The sequence below is a fragment of the Camellia sinensis genome, chromosome 1 (assembly GCF_055761805.1).
Source record: "Camellia sinensis isolate YWXY chromosome 1, ASM5576180v1, whole genome shotgun sequence".
NCBI classification, from domain to species: Eukaryota; Viridiplantae; Streptophyta; class Magnoliopsida; order Ericales; family Theaceae; genus Camellia; species Camellia sinensis.
Window position 1 is genome coordinate 15,746,450 of NC_138961.1, and position 17,338 is coordinate 15,763,787.

The 17,338-nt window shown below is 38.6% G+C and overlaps 1 protein-coding gene across 4 annotated transcripts in view; it reads left to right on the forward strand.

Annotated features, from left to right (window-relative positions):
* The window catches only part of LOC114268197 (beta-hexosaminidase 3), a 42,670-nt gene that overhangs the window by 24,820 nt on the left and 512 nt on the right, over window positions 1-17,338 (forward strand). For 3 of the 4 annotated variants that reach the window (XM_028209314.2, XM_028209313.2, XM_082872238.1), the window contains 6 exons: window positions 6,222-6,322; window positions 6,416-6,475; window positions 7,144-7,177; window positions 15,026-15,124; window positions 15,716-15,775; window positions 16,607-16,857. In XM_028209314.2, the coding sequence (XP_028065115.1) occupies window positions 6,222-6,322; window positions 6,416-6,475; window positions 7,144-7,177; window positions 15,026-15,124; window positions 15,716-15,775; window positions 16,607-16,857 (605 nt within the window). The remainder of the gene's footprint in view (window positions 1-6,221; window positions 6,323-6,415; window positions 6,476-7,143; window positions 7,178-15,025; window positions 15,125-15,715; window positions 15,776-16,606; window positions 16,858-17,338) is intronic. The other variant, XM_082872242.1, reaches the window with a different exon arrangement.

Here is a 17,338-nt window from a genome sequence, read left to right on the forward strand (position 1 = left end):
TCTAATTCTCTTTGCCTCCGTTCCGGCTCCGTTTTGGGGTGAGGCAGTTCTTACTACTGCTTTTCTTCTCAACCGTATGCCTACCCCCTTTCCTTCTGGTCGGTCTCCTTATAAGGCTTTGTTTTCTCAACTTCCTAATTACTTCTTCCTTCGTGTGTTTGGGTCTACTTGTTTTGTCATTTTACCCTGTAAAGACAGGACCAAACTTAGTGTCCGGTCTGTCCTATGTGTCTTTTTGGTTATAGTCTCACTCAGAAAGGTTATCGCTGTTATGACCCTGTTTCCCGTCGCTTTTATGTCTCCCACCATGTTACCTTTCTCAAACGTCTATCTTACTTTCAGCTTCCTCCTCTCACCGCCCCAGTTTCCAAAAAGGATTTGGTTTATATCGATCCATTTCCTTCTGAGGTCCCGTCTGAAGAGTACATCTCCACAGTTCCTCTTGCGCTTGTTTCATCTTCTCCTCCTGCTTCACCTCTGGTTGCTTCTCCTCCTCTTCCTCCCTTGTTAGTTTATTCTCGTTGTGAGAATATGCCTATATTCAGTGTTCTCCTTTTTCTTTTTAGGATTAGGAATTAGTGTTCTATATCTATTAGAATTCTATATCAGTAATGTATTCGTTTAGGATTAGGAATTAGTGTTCTATATAAGTGATGTATTCTTTGTCAATTAATTCAATCTAATATACAGTTTCATTCAGAAAACTTACAATAATGACTTTCGAAGTCGACACACCTTTCCCTTAGTTTGAAGAGTTTCAAAGCCAGGAGGAATATCCATATACACCTCATCTTCTAGGTCACCATTCATGACAGTATTTTTCACATCAAATTGTTGAAGTGGCCAGTCCAGATTAGCTGTCAGAGAAATAAGTATTTTGACTGAATTCATCTTTGCAACAGGAGCAAATGTCTCTTAGTAGCTCACCCCATAGGTCTGAGTGAAACCCTCAGCCACAAGTCGAGCCTTATACCGCTCAATTAAACCATTTGCCTTGTGCTTCACAGTATACACCCATTTGTATCCCACAATTCGTTTGTCCCCAAGTAACTCAGTTAAATCCCAAGTGCTATTCTTATGAAGTGCTTTTATTTCCTTCACCATGACCAGTTTCCACTCAGGAATAGTAAGAGCATCCTGAAAATGATTAAGTATGCTAGCAGAGGAAATTTTTGACACAAAGGTTTTATATGAAGAGGGCAAATGAGAATAAGACACAAAGTTAGAAATGGGATGATGAGTACAAGATCTCATACCTTTTCTCTTGGCAATGGGGATGTCAAGATCAGTAGGTTCAGACTTAGAGGTAGTAATGTCAAGAGTTTCAGAGTTACCTGGACTTTCATCAAGAGAAGAAGACGTCAATAATTGATCAGAAATGGTCTTTTGTATCCAAGTAACTTTTTGCCTTTCTTTATCCTTGACATAGACTTGCCTTTCTCTGTTCTTGGCAACATTGAATTCTGTATTGTTAGTAATAGATATCATTGGAGGTGGTACTGGGCCAGGAACAATAGGAGCAATAATAGGTACCGTTGGTGGCAGTGTTGGGTCAAGAATAATAGAAGCAGCAGGACTTTCTTCACTCCAAGACTCCTCTTGAAGAGATAACTGGGACACTGGACGGGACAAGAAGTAGGATTAAGACTCAAAGAAGATGACATCTATGGACACAAACCATTTACGGGAGGGAGGATGATAATACTTGTACCCTTTTTGAGTAGGAGAGTAACCTAAGAACACGCACTTGAGAGAACAAGGATCCAACTTACCCCGAGAAGGAGAATGATTGTAAACGAGACACACACAGCCAAAGGTTTTTGGAGGAATGAAAAACAGAGATTCAGAACTTAAGAGAACTTGAGGAGGTTTCCTTTTTTGTAAGACTTGTGTAGGAAGATGATTAATGAGATATGTAGTAGTGAGAACTGCCTCTGCCCAATAGGCCCGAGGTACGCCCATAGAAAAATACATACAGCGAGCCATATCAAGGAGATGACGATTCTTGCGCTCGGTAAACCATCTGTTAAGGGGTGTTACTGCAAGATGTTTGATGGATAATGCCATGAGTGAAAAAATATTTTGCCAACCTAGAATCAATGTACTCACCCTTACTATCAGAACGCAGTATTTTGACAACCACTCCAAATTGGGTACTAACAATCTTATAAAAGTTTTGAAACACAGAAAAAAACCTCACTTTTTTGTTTCATGAGGTACACTCAAGTAGCACGAGAGTAGTCATCTATAAAAGTAACAAACCATTGATGACTTTTCATTGACATCACACGAGAAGGACTCCAAACATCCGAATGAATTAAAGAAAAAAGAACTGAACTATTATTATTACTAGGAGCAAAAGAGGTTCGATGTTGTTTACCAAGTTGGCAGGACTCACAATGAAACTCAGAGACTTTATTTTTGATAAGAATAGAAGGAAATAAATGTCTAAGTAGTAACAAGGATGGATGTCCTAGATGTCGATGCCACAACCATAAATCTTCCTTGGTGGATAGAGACGAGATGGAATGATAAGCCTGCTAGTCAGACTGATTGAGGATATAGAGACCATTTTTTGTTCTACCACTGCCAATCGTCTTCGTCGTGATAAGGTCCTGAAAAAGACAAGAATCAGGAAAAAAAAGTTACACTACAATTCAAATCTCTAGTAAGATAACTCAATGACAATAGGTTAATAGAAAAATTAAGAACATGTAAAACAAAAGACAGGTAGAGAAGGGATGGCACGGATTAAACTTTTCCCAGAGATAGAAAAAATAGTACCATCAGCAATCTTAACTTTATCCTGACCAGAGGCTGGTGTATAGTTTAAGAAGAGATCAGAAGACCCAGACATATGATCTGAGGCACCAGAATCAATAATCCATGGCAAGGCCTTATGGGATAAGAAAGCACTACAAGATGAGGCTAAGTAACCTGAACAAGCAAACGAAGAAAAAGCATAAGATGTAACTGGAGAAACAGGAGACCAACGATCAAGAAGATTGAGCAGAGCATCTTCAAACTTAGAAGATGACATACCACAAACCAGATCAGAAATCTGTATAACCGGAGCTGAATTATGCATCTCTACAGCACTAGACTGATGAGCACGAGAGTGAGACCCACGTCTTCTCGACTGACTAGAACGCCCGCCTCTATGACTAGAGCGATCTCCTCGACCCCGTGATAGAGTCCTATGAAGCTTCTAACAAGTCTCACAGGTATGCCTTGGCCGGCGATAATAATCACAGGACAAATTATCCTTCCCAAAAGGATGAGAAGAAGGAAGTGATAAACCAGTCCCATCCCGAGAAGGTGTAGAAAGTAATGCTGAGCGATCTGTAGAAGTCAGTGGTAACATAACGAAACGACGATTCTCTTCATTCTGGACATAAGCAAAGGCCTCCTAAAGAGATGGAAGAACATCTATGGTAAGGACACGACTCCGAACCAGGTCAAACTCCACATTGAGGCCTTCCAGGAACTTGAATACTCTCTCCGGGGCAAGAAACTTCCGGTAACCAATTGAGTCAATTGTGCAAACAAACTTGTAATCTAGAAGATGATCTAGGCGTTTCCAACCATTAGTCAGAAAGGTGTAATATTAAAGAATTGTCTGCTCTCCCTGTACTGAGCGCTCAATAGACCAGCGTAACTTAAATGACTGAGAAAAATTTCCCTTCCGGGAATATGTAGCAACTACCGCCTCCCAAACGTTTTAGGCAATCTCCATGGATAAATAACCTTCACCAATCTCAGGGACCATGGAATGAGCCACCTCATGATTAAAGAGTTGGTAATCTCCCATTGATCATAGGCAGGATCAAAAATATCTAGTGCTTGAACTCTCTCATCTTCCCCCTATTGTTCAGAAAAAGTGTTAGACACTGAAACCATGCAAGGTAATTCTGACCATTAAACAGCGAGGTGGTGATTTTGAGGCTAGGGTTCAGGTTCTCAGAAGTAGTAGTCATAACTGGACTGGGACTCTTCCCTTTAGATGGGTGAGAAGTAATGGATTCACTAGATGGATCAACCATATTTATGCTACTATCTTAACTAAAAAACACAACACTAATCACAATAATGGAAAGAGAGAATGAAATGGGCAAGCAATCTCAAACATAAATCACTATGGGAGTATAACAATTAGATTAATGGGGCCATTTACCACCCCAAAGAATAAATAAAATGATTAAAAAAACGGTGAAACTTTAATCAAAATAGCAGTCTTGGGTTCAACCACAATGTTATCAGGACATATGATGTGGAGAAACTAGTAGATGTTAACACAGAGAGTTCGAAACACACAAGAGAAGGCCAGAGGGAAGTCCAAAGCACCTATGAGACCATGGAAGAAGCCTGAAGATACCCAGATAGGTGTCGGTTTGAGCCAAAAAACCCTAGGGTGGGTGTCAACTAGTCTGAAATCACTCAAAGAAGAGTCAGAAGAGCTTAACAGGCCTTGAACAGTAGCTGAAGGTCTTTTGCTGGAGCCAACATGGTCTGGAACAGGTTGGGTAATGGCAGATGGTGGTCGGGTGGTGTATTGATGGTGGCTGTGTGGGTGATGGGTTTAGGGTAACTCATTCTCTATCGCTTTCTCTTCTCTAATCTTACACCCATTATCGGCCATGGCCTAAAACAGGGCTAGCACACCCAAAAAAACAAGACAGCCCAACAACAACAAAATAGGGCTAGAAAAATACCCATGTTGGAGCAGAAATTCAGAAACACACAAGTGGAGACCCAAAAAAATCAACCGAAGCTTACGTTAAGCAGACCCTTTAAGAATTTCGGAGGTACTTGTGTCGACATGACACAACACAGGTACGGGTGCGGGATATGACACTTTACAAACGGATACAACTATATTCAGAAGAAACAAAAGAGAAGAGAGCAAGGTGAGAACCTGGTCGACGATTTGTGTCGATCTATGTGTCTGTGTCGATCAACTTCATTGTGTGTCGATCTGTGTCTTTGTGTCGTCTTCTCTCTGTCTTCATCTGTGTCGATCTCCTCTTATTTCTCTGTCTTCTCGTCTTCTCTCTGTCTTCATCTTCTACGATTTTCTCCTCTCTCTCTGTCTTCTCGTCTTCTTCTTCTTCTTCTTCTTCTCTCTCTCTCTCTCTCTCTCTCTCTCTCCCCCCTCTTTTTTAACATATAATAAATAAATCATATAATTTATTATATAATAATAAATCTAATTAAATCTTATATAATAAAAAAAATTTAATAAAATCTATAAAATAAATCATCTAATTTTTATTTTTTATTTATTTTAATATATTTTATTATTCCTTATTTGTTATATTTTTCTTATTTATAATATATATATGTCAATTAAAAATAAAAAAATAAATTATGTAGATAAATTAAAAATATTATCAATAAAAATAATACATAAGACAAAAAATAATAAATATATTTAAAAAATAACTATTTAACTCATTTTTATATAATAAATATATTTAAAAAATAACAATTAGCGTATCCCCTTATGTGTATCTAACTCTGGATCCATATCGACGTATCCTCAATTTTTAATTTTGAAGTGTCCGACCCCTAGATATGCACCCGCACCTGATATCCACACTCAAGTTCTTGTAACGTAGACTGAGGCACATGGAAGTAAAAATAAAATAAAAAACCATCTAAGGCCACCAAGCATGTGGTCGACACTTATAGTAGGGACCCAACTGTTGAATCGAACCAAATACCACTAGAATGAAGCAATCGAAAAACAGGCTTATTTTTCTTAAAAATAAAGTAAAATATAAAAAATAGGCAACTAAAAAGCAAAAAAATTGAAATTTTTTTCTGGTGATTCTCCTACCCTAGTCAACCATAGTGGTAGGTTTTTTTTTACATTATCAATCAAGAACAAGGGGAAAAAAACAAGAACAAACCCCCATAAATTAAGAAATAAAAAGAAAAATAAAAATAAGATTGTTGCTATGATATGACGTTAAAATTGGAACATAAGAGTAGAGAGAGAGAGAGAGAGAGAGAGACAGAGAAGAGAATTGCTGGCAGGAGGCACAAAACCTAATTAGGTTTCTTACCTCTCTAAGCACATGTATTTATAATAATAAGGGAATAATTACAATGACACTATTACCCTCAAGCACATAACTTAACAGTTTCCTTGATGGCTTTGCACAAGTTCATCCAAGTGGCTAATAATTTTTTTTTTATTTTTGTATAATTATCTTTAGGGGGACTGGTTATCCTTCCTTATGGCCGTCAAAGGATTGTCAGCAGCCACTTGATGTCAGCAATGAATTTACCTTCAAAGTAATAGATGGGATTCTTTCAGGTAAAATTATATGTTTACTTACGGAAACTTATTACATTTTTTTTAATGACAACATAAGAAAATAATTAACATTCTTGAAAGTTCTCGTTGCAGATTTCAGTAAGATCTTCAAATTTAAATTTGTTCACTTGGGAGGCGATGAAGTTGACACCAGTGAGTTCAATATTTTTTATATGATTTACTGTTCATCATACTATGCAATTTATTGTTAATTTCAAATAGAATTCATGAAATAGAAAAGGCCATACTAGCCCAAAACAGCCCCCCAAATCTCATTTTCCCTATAAAGAGCCTACCTTTATATTATCTGACATGAACCCTAAGGGACCAAATATTTTACCAACCTCCTAATCACCAAAAAAAAAGCTGTAATCAGCGGTAAATAAAGCCCTATGCTACCAAATTGCATTCATTTTGGGCTTACTCCTTGTAGGAGAGTGTTCCTCACAATCTTCTTGCATGAAAGTACAAAGTTCAGTCATTTAAGTGGACAACTTTAACATCAGAGAGAGAAATCTTATTGGTCAATATGATTGCACAAACCATTATGAGTGAATATAAAAGATGCATACTGTGCATCACCTCGAATCTCCAAAAGATCAATGTTCACTTGATACAGATGATCAATGTGTCATATCAATGAATGTGTTTGTGTCCTCTTTTTAACATGCGCACTTTTTTCTATGAGTTGTTTGTCAATACCTGAGTACATTGGTAGAATGCATTTAACTTAACATCGATGTTTCTCTTCAGCATTTTCAAATGGCACTTGATAATTTAATGATGATTACTCAGACACTCAATTGAACTATTAATTTCAGGGTGCTGGGCTATAACTCCTCATGTAAAAAAATGGTAACAATCCTAAAATCTTACTTCTTTCTCTTTTTTATAACTAAAATTTTTATGTTTACGTTATTACATACCTATTGTTCACTAAGTTTCTTGCTTCTACCCCTAAAGATGTTTTTAGCATAAGTAGAATTCTTGTGGAAGTCAAAAAAGTTGCATCATGTTTATATGTATGTAGACGTCCCCGAACGTCCCGGGGGGGAAATCCCGTTCTGTTCATTATGGGCTCACTACAATTCAGGACTCAAATGTCACGGTCCTGTATCTAATCTCGCAGAGTGCAATGCAAGACCGATGAATCATCAAAGAGTCCAAATCCAGCAAATCGTTTTTGAAAACAGATTTTTTTGAAAGAAGTGCCAAACATGGACTGCTTTGCCAGATACAGAGTTGCCACCTAAATATTTTATTTTGGGGAATTTAGGAAATCCTGACTCGTTTGCCTAAGGCCACGTGTCCGTCATCACCAAAGTTACCTCGGCTCGGGAACTTGGGTACGATTGGGGAAGGTCACTTCGTGAGCACCCCCGCTCGCCCGATCAAAGATTGGCCTCTACTAACCATGATATCGAGTTTTGAAAACATTATGCATTCTTATTCCGGTTATTAGCCTAGATTTACTATGTGATGCGCACAGCATACAAGTATAGACTGGATCGCCTGAATTAGAACAAAACATTTCATGTTTGTTTATTTGAAAATGGTTTGATGGTGCTACCCGCAAGTAGGCTAAGACGTGGATTTGCCACCCTTAAGTGGTCTTAGAAAACGAGATGATTTACCACTCTCAAGTGGGCTTAAAACTCACAGTCAATGTATTATTCCAATTCAAATAATCCAACCTTCACCCACAGGCATTCTGGCAGGTATATCACATAAGCACATAGCCTCATGGTAAGCATGCTATCATGGCAGTCACTCACACACATGCAAGGATGCTAAAGCATAAATACTTATCGAGTACTCCAAGCCAAAACAGAAACTAGTTAGAAATCATATGCATGATCCTAGTTCATGTTTAAAATGACTAATGCAACACATGCAAAGATGCTATCTAGACAGGCTCGACTATTCTAAACATTGCATGTGAAATGCAACAGATAACATGTATTCAACTTGGAATTGAAATACAATGCAGTTAGTATGATGCGCCAAGCCCGGTGCATGCAAGACAAATGTATGGATGCACGCATGCTATTAGAAGTATGCTAATTGAAACATGCCCTAAACTAACCATCGAAAGCTAGTAAATAAAAGGGAAGAAAGACGTGGGGTTAGAAGACATACACACACCCACGCACACTTATTACACAATTACCCTCACTCGGAGGGTCCGAATAATATTGCAGTCCAAATGAATAATACTAAATTAATTGTTTACAAAACTTCTAATTTAATTAACAAATTAAATGCAGAAAGGCCGCAGCCTTGTCTCGGAATGCGCGGATGATGCATGCTCGAATCCATCTCGCCCGTAAACCCGTACCATGCCATTGTTGCCTCTGTTTACACTGTCTCACCCTTCTGAAAATTATGGAACTTCCTCCTGAGTGCTCTGGGATGTCACCGGCCAGAACAGGAGATCACCGGCCATGGGAATGGGCTTATCGGCTAAAGATGGTGTCACTGGCTGGACTTTGGTGGCCGGTTGGCACTTTATGTGGCCGGTCGGCCATTGCTTCCTGCAGAATCCTGCAGTTGACAGCAGCAGAGGGCAAGCAGTGTATGGCATGGAATTTCAAAGCAATGTGTGCATAGCCACTCTCCCAATCATGTAATGGACTCAAGGGAGTGTGGCCCTCGATCCCCGGGCCATCAATCACGCATTTCAATGCATGATGACCCAAAAGTCAAGTGTGCAACTTCAATATCAAATGAAATGCAAGCACAAAACACATCAAAGGGCCCCAACCCCTATCATGATTGATCAAGAGGCAAGGGATGCATGCTCAATGAAATGCAACCTAGGCATGGAGGCTAAGTATGCAACATGAACATGCAAATGAGCAATGTATACTAGGCACGCAACCTAAACATGTAAGAAAACATGGCATGCAACAACATGCGATGATGGACTTAAACTAACATGGATAGCTCGCAAGCATGCCAAAATCAGTGGCCATGTGATGAAAATGAGGCAACCAAGATGCATGCAAACATGCACAATGCAATGGCCCTGAGTCTAAGGCACAAAACACAACTCCACAAAGGCATTGAAAGGATGAATTATGGCATACAATGGCATATGTTCCAGCACTGAAGTATGATGCTCAATGGTCCCGAAACATGCAAATGTGCCACCTAATGCATGAAATAGCCCCCGAAACTCAAAATTAGGCACATGTATTGAACTATAACTATGCAAAGCAAGCATTATTTGACCATGAAGCACAAAGACAGAGCCAAGGCAGTCCCAAAATATGCACAATACTAGTTTAAAGCATGGCCAAAAAACGCTAACATGTAGGGCTAAAACAATATGCAAGATTGGCTAGTAAGCATGGTTTATACCACACCTATATGAAGCATATGAAATCTCACCAAACCAGCCAAAAACAGTGAACAAAACATGTCAAAACATGCCCAAATACCCACTGAAATGAGGTCTACACATGCAAGAACGATGAGCTCCTTTGATAAGCTACAAGAGGGGTTACTCTACACATGCATCAAGGATACTTAGCATAGCAAAACCAACTCTGAAAATGAGTTATGGGGGTCCTAAAACCTACTGAAAAATGATAGAAACAAAGCTTTGAAACTTGCAAATAGGGGGTCCTTTGGAAGGCCCAAAAGGCCACCAAACAAGACAAGGAGAGAGGGGGTCACCCCCCTCTGATTTTAAGGCTCAAGAACACACCTAAGCCACTGAAAATTTACTGGATTTCAGTGGCTAAGAGGCCAAACCAAGGCCAATGCAAATGCTCTAATGCATAGCCCTAATCATGAGGAAATGAAGCATGCAAAGGGGAAGATGACCCCAAACAGAAAAATGCCCTTAATCAAATTTGAAGAGGATGTCAAAACAATACTTTTTCCAGTTTATAAAAAATCTCGAAAATGCTCACAAGTTAGACTAAAACATGATGCAAAAATGGCCCTAAAAGAGAGATAGAGGGCAAGGGGTAGTAGATGGCCTCAAACAGCAAAGAGCCCTTCAACAAAGTTGAAGAGGGGCTCAAAATAAGATACTTTACAGTTTGGCTTGAAACCCAGAAATGCTCACAAATAAGGCTAATGTATCATGCAAAGATAAGCCCCAAAAGAGAGATAAAGCACAAAAGGGGAGTAAAAGACTTCAAACAGAAAAAAGTTCTTGATCAAACATGAAGATGAGCTCAAAATAAGACTATTTTCAGTTCAGGTCAAAGCCCAAAAATGCAAGCAAAAGGAGCTAAGATATAGAGCAAAATGATGCAAAAATGGGGAATATGGAAGCTTACCCTTGTAGAGCCGGCCTCCAGCAGCTTTTGGACCAAGGTGGTGAACTTTCAACCTCTGCAAATGATCTCCAAGGGGCTGGAATGGATAATGGAGGTGGTAGGCTATGGGTTGGTGTGCAAATGGTGCAAGAAAACTAGGGTTTGGAGCTTGGAAGAGTGAGTTATGGAGGATGGAGGATATATGCCTTAAAGCAAAATTGTTCAACCCTTGCAAATGGAGATCAGCCTCCCCTTTATAGAGGAGAGGCTCTAAAGCTTCTCTTAGAAGCTCCAAATATCCTCCATACGCGTGTATGGAGGATGGTCCAATTGCCTCACAGTTGGCACAGCTGTGATGCACTTAGAGAGGGCAAAAAGCAGGAAGCAGGCCGGCCAGTTCAAGTGGCCGGCCGGCCACTCCCCCTGGTCGGCCGACCAGGGGTCAAAAGGGTCAAGGAGAAATACTGGCCGGCCACCCTAGAAAGGTGGCTTCCCAGATGAGTGCAACACAGCTGTATGGTGCAAAACTAGAAAATGTGACCCAGGAGAGAGGAAAACCAGCTTTTTAGCAAGGTTCAAAAGGGTCAAGATGAAATGCTGGTCGGCCTACCCATATTGGTGGCCTCCCAGATGAGCACAACACAATGGTGGTATGAAAAGCCAGAAAATGTGGCTCAAAAGTGAGAAAAACCAGCTTTCTGTTAGAAAAACTGGCTTTTGGAGAGAGAAAAAGAGAAAACTGGTTTTTCAGGAGAAAAGGTGGCCAGCCACCATCCCACCACCTTCCTAACCATGAAAATAGGGTCCCTACCAAAAATGGACCAAGATGGATGCAAAACGAAGGTTCAGGGGCCAAAACGCGCAGTCCGGGGCCCCGAAAACAGGCTATTAGGCACCGGAAGTGGCGTACGACCGCAAAGGTGGTCTCTCGGGCCACAGTGTTCCTCTAGGGAAAGGAAATAAGGTGTGTGCCAAAAACCGGAGCAAACGGAGGTAGTTAGGCGGTCCCGAACCGAGGCACACGGCTGACAGCTCAGAAAATTGGAAACTGGGCTCCAAATGGGAAAAATGGCTTACGACCACGAAACGTAGCCTACGGCCACCGAGAGATGGTCTTCAAGACCTCTCCCTCCCTTCGGGAAGAGAAAACAGAGAAAACAGGACTTGGTTCGCAAACCGAGGCAAAGCACAAAAGAGCCCCGAAGTCCGTAGGCAAGGCTTGCAGCCGAGACTCTGAAACCTCAGAACAAGCACAATATGCAATATCACCAAGCGCTCAATCAGTGATGTCTGAGTCTTAAGGTCGGTCAAAAATGGGGTGTCTACAATGTACGAGAACTATTCAATTAATATCTTTCTTCTTTTTCATTTATTATTTTATTGGTGTGGAGGGGCGGGTGGATTGCATTTGGAGGTGGTGTGTGGAGTATTAGCTATTGACATTAATGTAGTTCTTGATTTCCTTGCACTGTTTTGGCAATGTTCTGGCACAATTTGTTTGTTTATTTGTTTGTTTGTTTTTAATACAAGTAAAATTTTATTGAAAAAAGCATCAAGAGATGCAGCCTGCATACAAATGCAAAAGCAAATTAAAGAACCAAATAAATTTAGTATAACTCCACGCCTGTTCTCTAAATTGGGTGGGTGTCATGCTCTAAATTTTGCAGGCTTATTTTTTGTATCCAACCATGTCTTGTTTCACGATTTCACACGTATGAATGTTTTCATGAAAATTCAAGCATTTGTTGTACATTTAGGCACTAATGAATTTTTACTTGCGTCTTACTATCTTTCTTAAATGCATACCAATTGTTCCAGTTCTAAACTAACTGAAAACATTTACCAAAAATGAATGGTGCTCTGCGTATTGATCTGTTTGTGATCTTTACTACCTTAGATAGGTATTTGACCTTGTAGGTGAAAAATGAGCGTCAAATTTGACCAAGTAGGAGAAATTCAAAGCAAGCCCTCCTATTTTGTTGGATTTTCTTTTGTTTCTTCCTTGAACCGTATTTATAAATCAGGTAAATTACAATTAGCTCTCGTAAGGTTTTTGAAATATACATTTGACACCTTGAGATTCTAGAAATTACCTCCTACCCTAGGGAAATTCTATTTTCACACACCCATCTTTGTGCACATCATATCTCAGTTCACACACTTATAAATTTGGTTATATGTTGTTATTCTCATTCCACACACCACATGTTCTAATTATACCCCTAACTTACATCTTTTACACACACCATCTAAATAGGTTTTGCACACACCTTCAAACCCTTTAGAGACCCACACATTACTTTTCCACACACCACCCACCCACGGTGACTGTTCCAGCAAAACACAACTCCATTGAAGACCTATATTGAGCTCCATTACATTGTTGAAGGTAATTAATGTGTATCCCCCTCCCATTTCGTAGTTATTAGAACAAATTTGGTTTTTCTCATTTCATATCTTCCTTCCATTTCGTAAGTAATGTGTATCTATCTCTCATTTTCGATAATCGGTTGATTTTTTCCGAATAAAATTGGTTTTGCTCATTCGGTATTGGTTTTCCAAATAAAATAGGCTTGTTTACTTCCGATTTTTTTTGAACATTTCGATTCTATACTTCCAAATTGGTTATAGGTTTTCGGTACTTAATTTCCGAATTTTTTACATTTATTCGGTTTTGTACTTCCGAATTTTTTATATTTTGCAAATCTTCCATCAATAAAATCAAGAATGATGGTGGATTCTAATGGGAAAATGGTATAAACAACGGAGTATGAACCTAGAGAGTAATTCAGAGTATTTTATGCATGCAATGGAGGACAATAGAGTGTAACAATGGAGTGTAGCAAGCAATGGAGGACAATAGAGGAAGTGAGAAACAATGGAGGAACTAGGTTGCAGTTTTTTGTTTTTCCAAAAGATGTGCACTGAGAATTGTTGTTTTAAAAGATGTATACAGAGAAAACTTGGATTTCATATTTAGTGTGTATTGATGTCCATTATGGTCATTTTGCTTTATGGTAAAATTGTCATTAAAATTGTCTTTCACTAAATGTATACACAGAGACAAAAGGGTGTGTAGAAATAGAATTCCCCCCTGCCCCATGAAGTTTCCAATTGCATTACAAATGCCCCCTTCTGTTAGTCAACTGTTAAGCTAAATGAATGGATTGTTGAAATACCAGTTTTAAACTTGTAACTGGAAAAGTACTATTTCTTTTTCATTTTTTCACTTCTTTTTCATTTCCCAATCTCTTTCAGCCTCTTCCCTTCATCATCCTCTGTTTCTCGCACCAACACATGCACACACATAAATATCAAACTACCATCATTAAAAAGAAATTCAGACTTCTATAATTCTAGCTTCCTTTATCAAATTATTTGTTTACTTAATCAAGAATTTTAAAAAAAAACCTTTAGCAAATATTTAATTTCAATTATTTTGTTACTTCTGTTAACCAACAAATACTAACTTGAGGGGGAATCTGTAATTTTTAGAACCTAATGGGGAACCCCTTAAGAACAGAATCCTCCTAGAACTAATGACAAAGGGCTTGTGACAATCAAAAGTGTCAGGGGCATGTCAAAATCATGGCTCGCTTGAAGATTGCGAGAGTGAGATCTGAAAGCAAAAAATACCTCCTCATAGATGAAATCACCCCGACAAAGTGAGTCTACCTCGGTTGAGATGGTAGGACTCAGGAAGCCCCTCAAGTTTGTTGTGCGGCCATAGTGTGGTTGGTACAAGACTATACTATGACACATACTGGGACATTGGGGATCAGGTGGCTTGGTGGCTAAGAGTAGGGGATTGCCCAAGTAGTCTTCCTGAGAAGGTCGATCCGAGGGACTTATGAAGTACCTACTCACCACGACTTAGCAGTTAGGGGAAGGAATATTCCCACGTGATCCTTGAGACACATGGCATCACCCTATTGACTATTTGACCTCCTCGTGAGCCAAGAATGCCTATAACTATGATACAATTCCCACAACTCGAAAGAGATTATTTGGGAAAGGAGTCGTCTTTGCCACTTTGACTACTGCCATATCCTTTTGTGATTTGCTAGCCCTGCTCTCACCCAGACAGCTAATCCCCTTCCCTCCAGCTTACTATCTACATTTTCTTGCCTCTTCAGTGATACAAATTCTTTTACTCCGTTTTCAGACCTCTTACACTTGATTTACAGTACTATGCTAGTCATTCTTAGCTCTGTAAATCAATTTGGACCTGTCGTTGTGTCCAAAAGCTAAATAGCATTACTCTTTGGGTTACTCAAACATACAATTTGTGAATGATTGTCTGCACCCACCATTGGTGGTCAAGTTATATTGCTGGTGTTAAAGGTTTACATGAGAAAAATGTTTCCACGAGGATCACTTGGGAAAACCATTCTCACACATCTACAAAAACCAACTCTCTGACTTTCAGGTTACAGAAGCATGCTCTGAATGAATCCGAAGCTTATCAGTACTTTGTCCTGCGGGCTCAGAAAATAGCATTGTCATATGGATATGAAATTATCAACTGGTAAAAATCTTAGGTAGTGTTTGGTTTAGTTTTTAAATTAACATTTGAATCAAAAAATCAAAAAACATGTTTGGTTAACAAATTTTCAAAACTCTTTTCAAAATTATTTTTTCTCTACTCTCTCGTTCTCTTTTTTTTTATTATTATTAATAAATAAATCAGTCATTTTTTCTCTTTTATCTCTCTTCTCTCATTCTCTCACATTTTACACATCAATCAATCAAATTTTCTCTCATACACATCTATTCAACTAAAAAAAATAAAACTAAAAATAAAAAAAAAGACCGCCATCCACCAAATTTATTTAGCCTGAATTCGCCTGAATGAGTCATTCGGGCAAATTTGGGCTAAATAAATTTGGTGAATGAATCATTAATCAAAATAAAACTACAAATCATCCTAAAATTATTTTTAAAACTCATAACTAAACAAATTTTCAAATTTCAAAACTCTTTCAACAACTTATCTTTCAAAATACAACTCAAAACTCAAAACTCTTTTCAAAATTTAAACCAAACGGAGCCTTCGTTTTGAGATTTTGTGTTCTATTTTGTGTTTTGTGTGTAAATTATGCTCACAAAAGAATTGCAGGGAAGAGACCTTCAACAACTTTGGAGATAAATTGAGCCGGAAAACTGTGGTGCACAACTGGTATGCCCTAAAGGCGTTCATGCCATCTAACTATTGTTGTTAAAATAGTTTAATTGTGCATCCTATTCTAACTATTATTGTTAAAGTAGTGGGACAATTAGGTATATCTTAGGGTTGTAGGTGGGCTCTGAGAGTTGGAAGTCATATTAGCACTAAAAGCAAAGCAGCACCTGTATATCTTTCCCTGTGGAGAGGGTCTAACTGGATGTGAACTCAATTGGATTAGATCCATGTTCTTCAGTTGCTTTTTAGTTTTCAGGCATTAGCCTCAGTGAGTTCTTTTTCTCAAATGTAGAGAGGTGGCTTTACAAAAATTGGTATCTTATTGTTCTCATTTGAGAATCTGTTAATATCACCTACGTCCCTGATGTTTGGGGAAATGGCACGTGATCTGAAACCTTTTGAAAATAAGCAGAGGCATCCTGTTGCGGGTTGGAGTGTTCACAACTAAATACCTTCTGCAATGATATATAGAAAAGGTGAACGAGGAAAACCTTGTCCAAAGCTATGAGAGGGGGAGAAATCAACTAACTCTTTGATAGTAGAAGAAGAACCAGCAATGAACATGATCGTTGAGTTCAAATGAAAACTATCTACAATAATCAGATCATCTCTCCTGTGTATGATTATTGTCAGAGCTATTGAAATTTGGGTAGAAATCTGTTGTGCATTCTTATAGAACTATTTAAAGGAAATATGATATCGCATTATGGATTGGATAATATTAATTGCTTTACTACATTATTTCTTCTGCCCTGAGATATCAGGTAGAAGCACATTGAGGCTGGTGTTGCTATATTGTTCACAATTTGCTTACTGTGTGTGTGGCAGGCTTGGGGGTGGTGTTGCAGAGCGAGTGGTTGCAGCTGGATTGAGGTGCATTGTAAGCAACCAAGATAAGTGGTATTTGCATTATTTGGATACCACATGGCCAGAATTCTATATGAATGAACCACTCACAAATATCACAAACCCCAAGCAACAAGAATTGGTTATTGGAGGTGAGGTATGCATGTGGGGTGAACATATTGACGGATCCGATATTGAACAAACAATATGGCCACGTGCTGCAGCAGCTGCTGGTAATCTTTTCATTAAACTGAAAGTTAAATTCTGTTCTGCAGTGATACACATGCGATGAATATAGAAACTTAGGTTATACATGTGATGGGGGTATTCAGTGACACCTTCGAGCTTCATAAGTAATGACCAGATTGGACCATTGATCTCATTATCAAAGTTCTGAATGATAGGAGGAAATAGTCCCCATAAATCTTTTAATATATTTCCATCATTCACTGAAAAATATGGGGTCTGACATTTAAATTATACAATTTTCTATTCCTAAGAAGTTTTTAGGTTTAGGATAGAAAAAATTGAAGGAGAAAGGAGGATATTAAAGGGGAAGTAGAAAATGGATAAATTTGATAAAAATAATATTTTTTACCAGGATATGATGTTTCCGGTAATGAATTTCAATTGTCAAAAGACATTTTTTTAAAAGTTATTTTTGTGGATGTCTTCTGAAAGTTTTATTTATTTTTTGGTTATTGTTTTGCATAT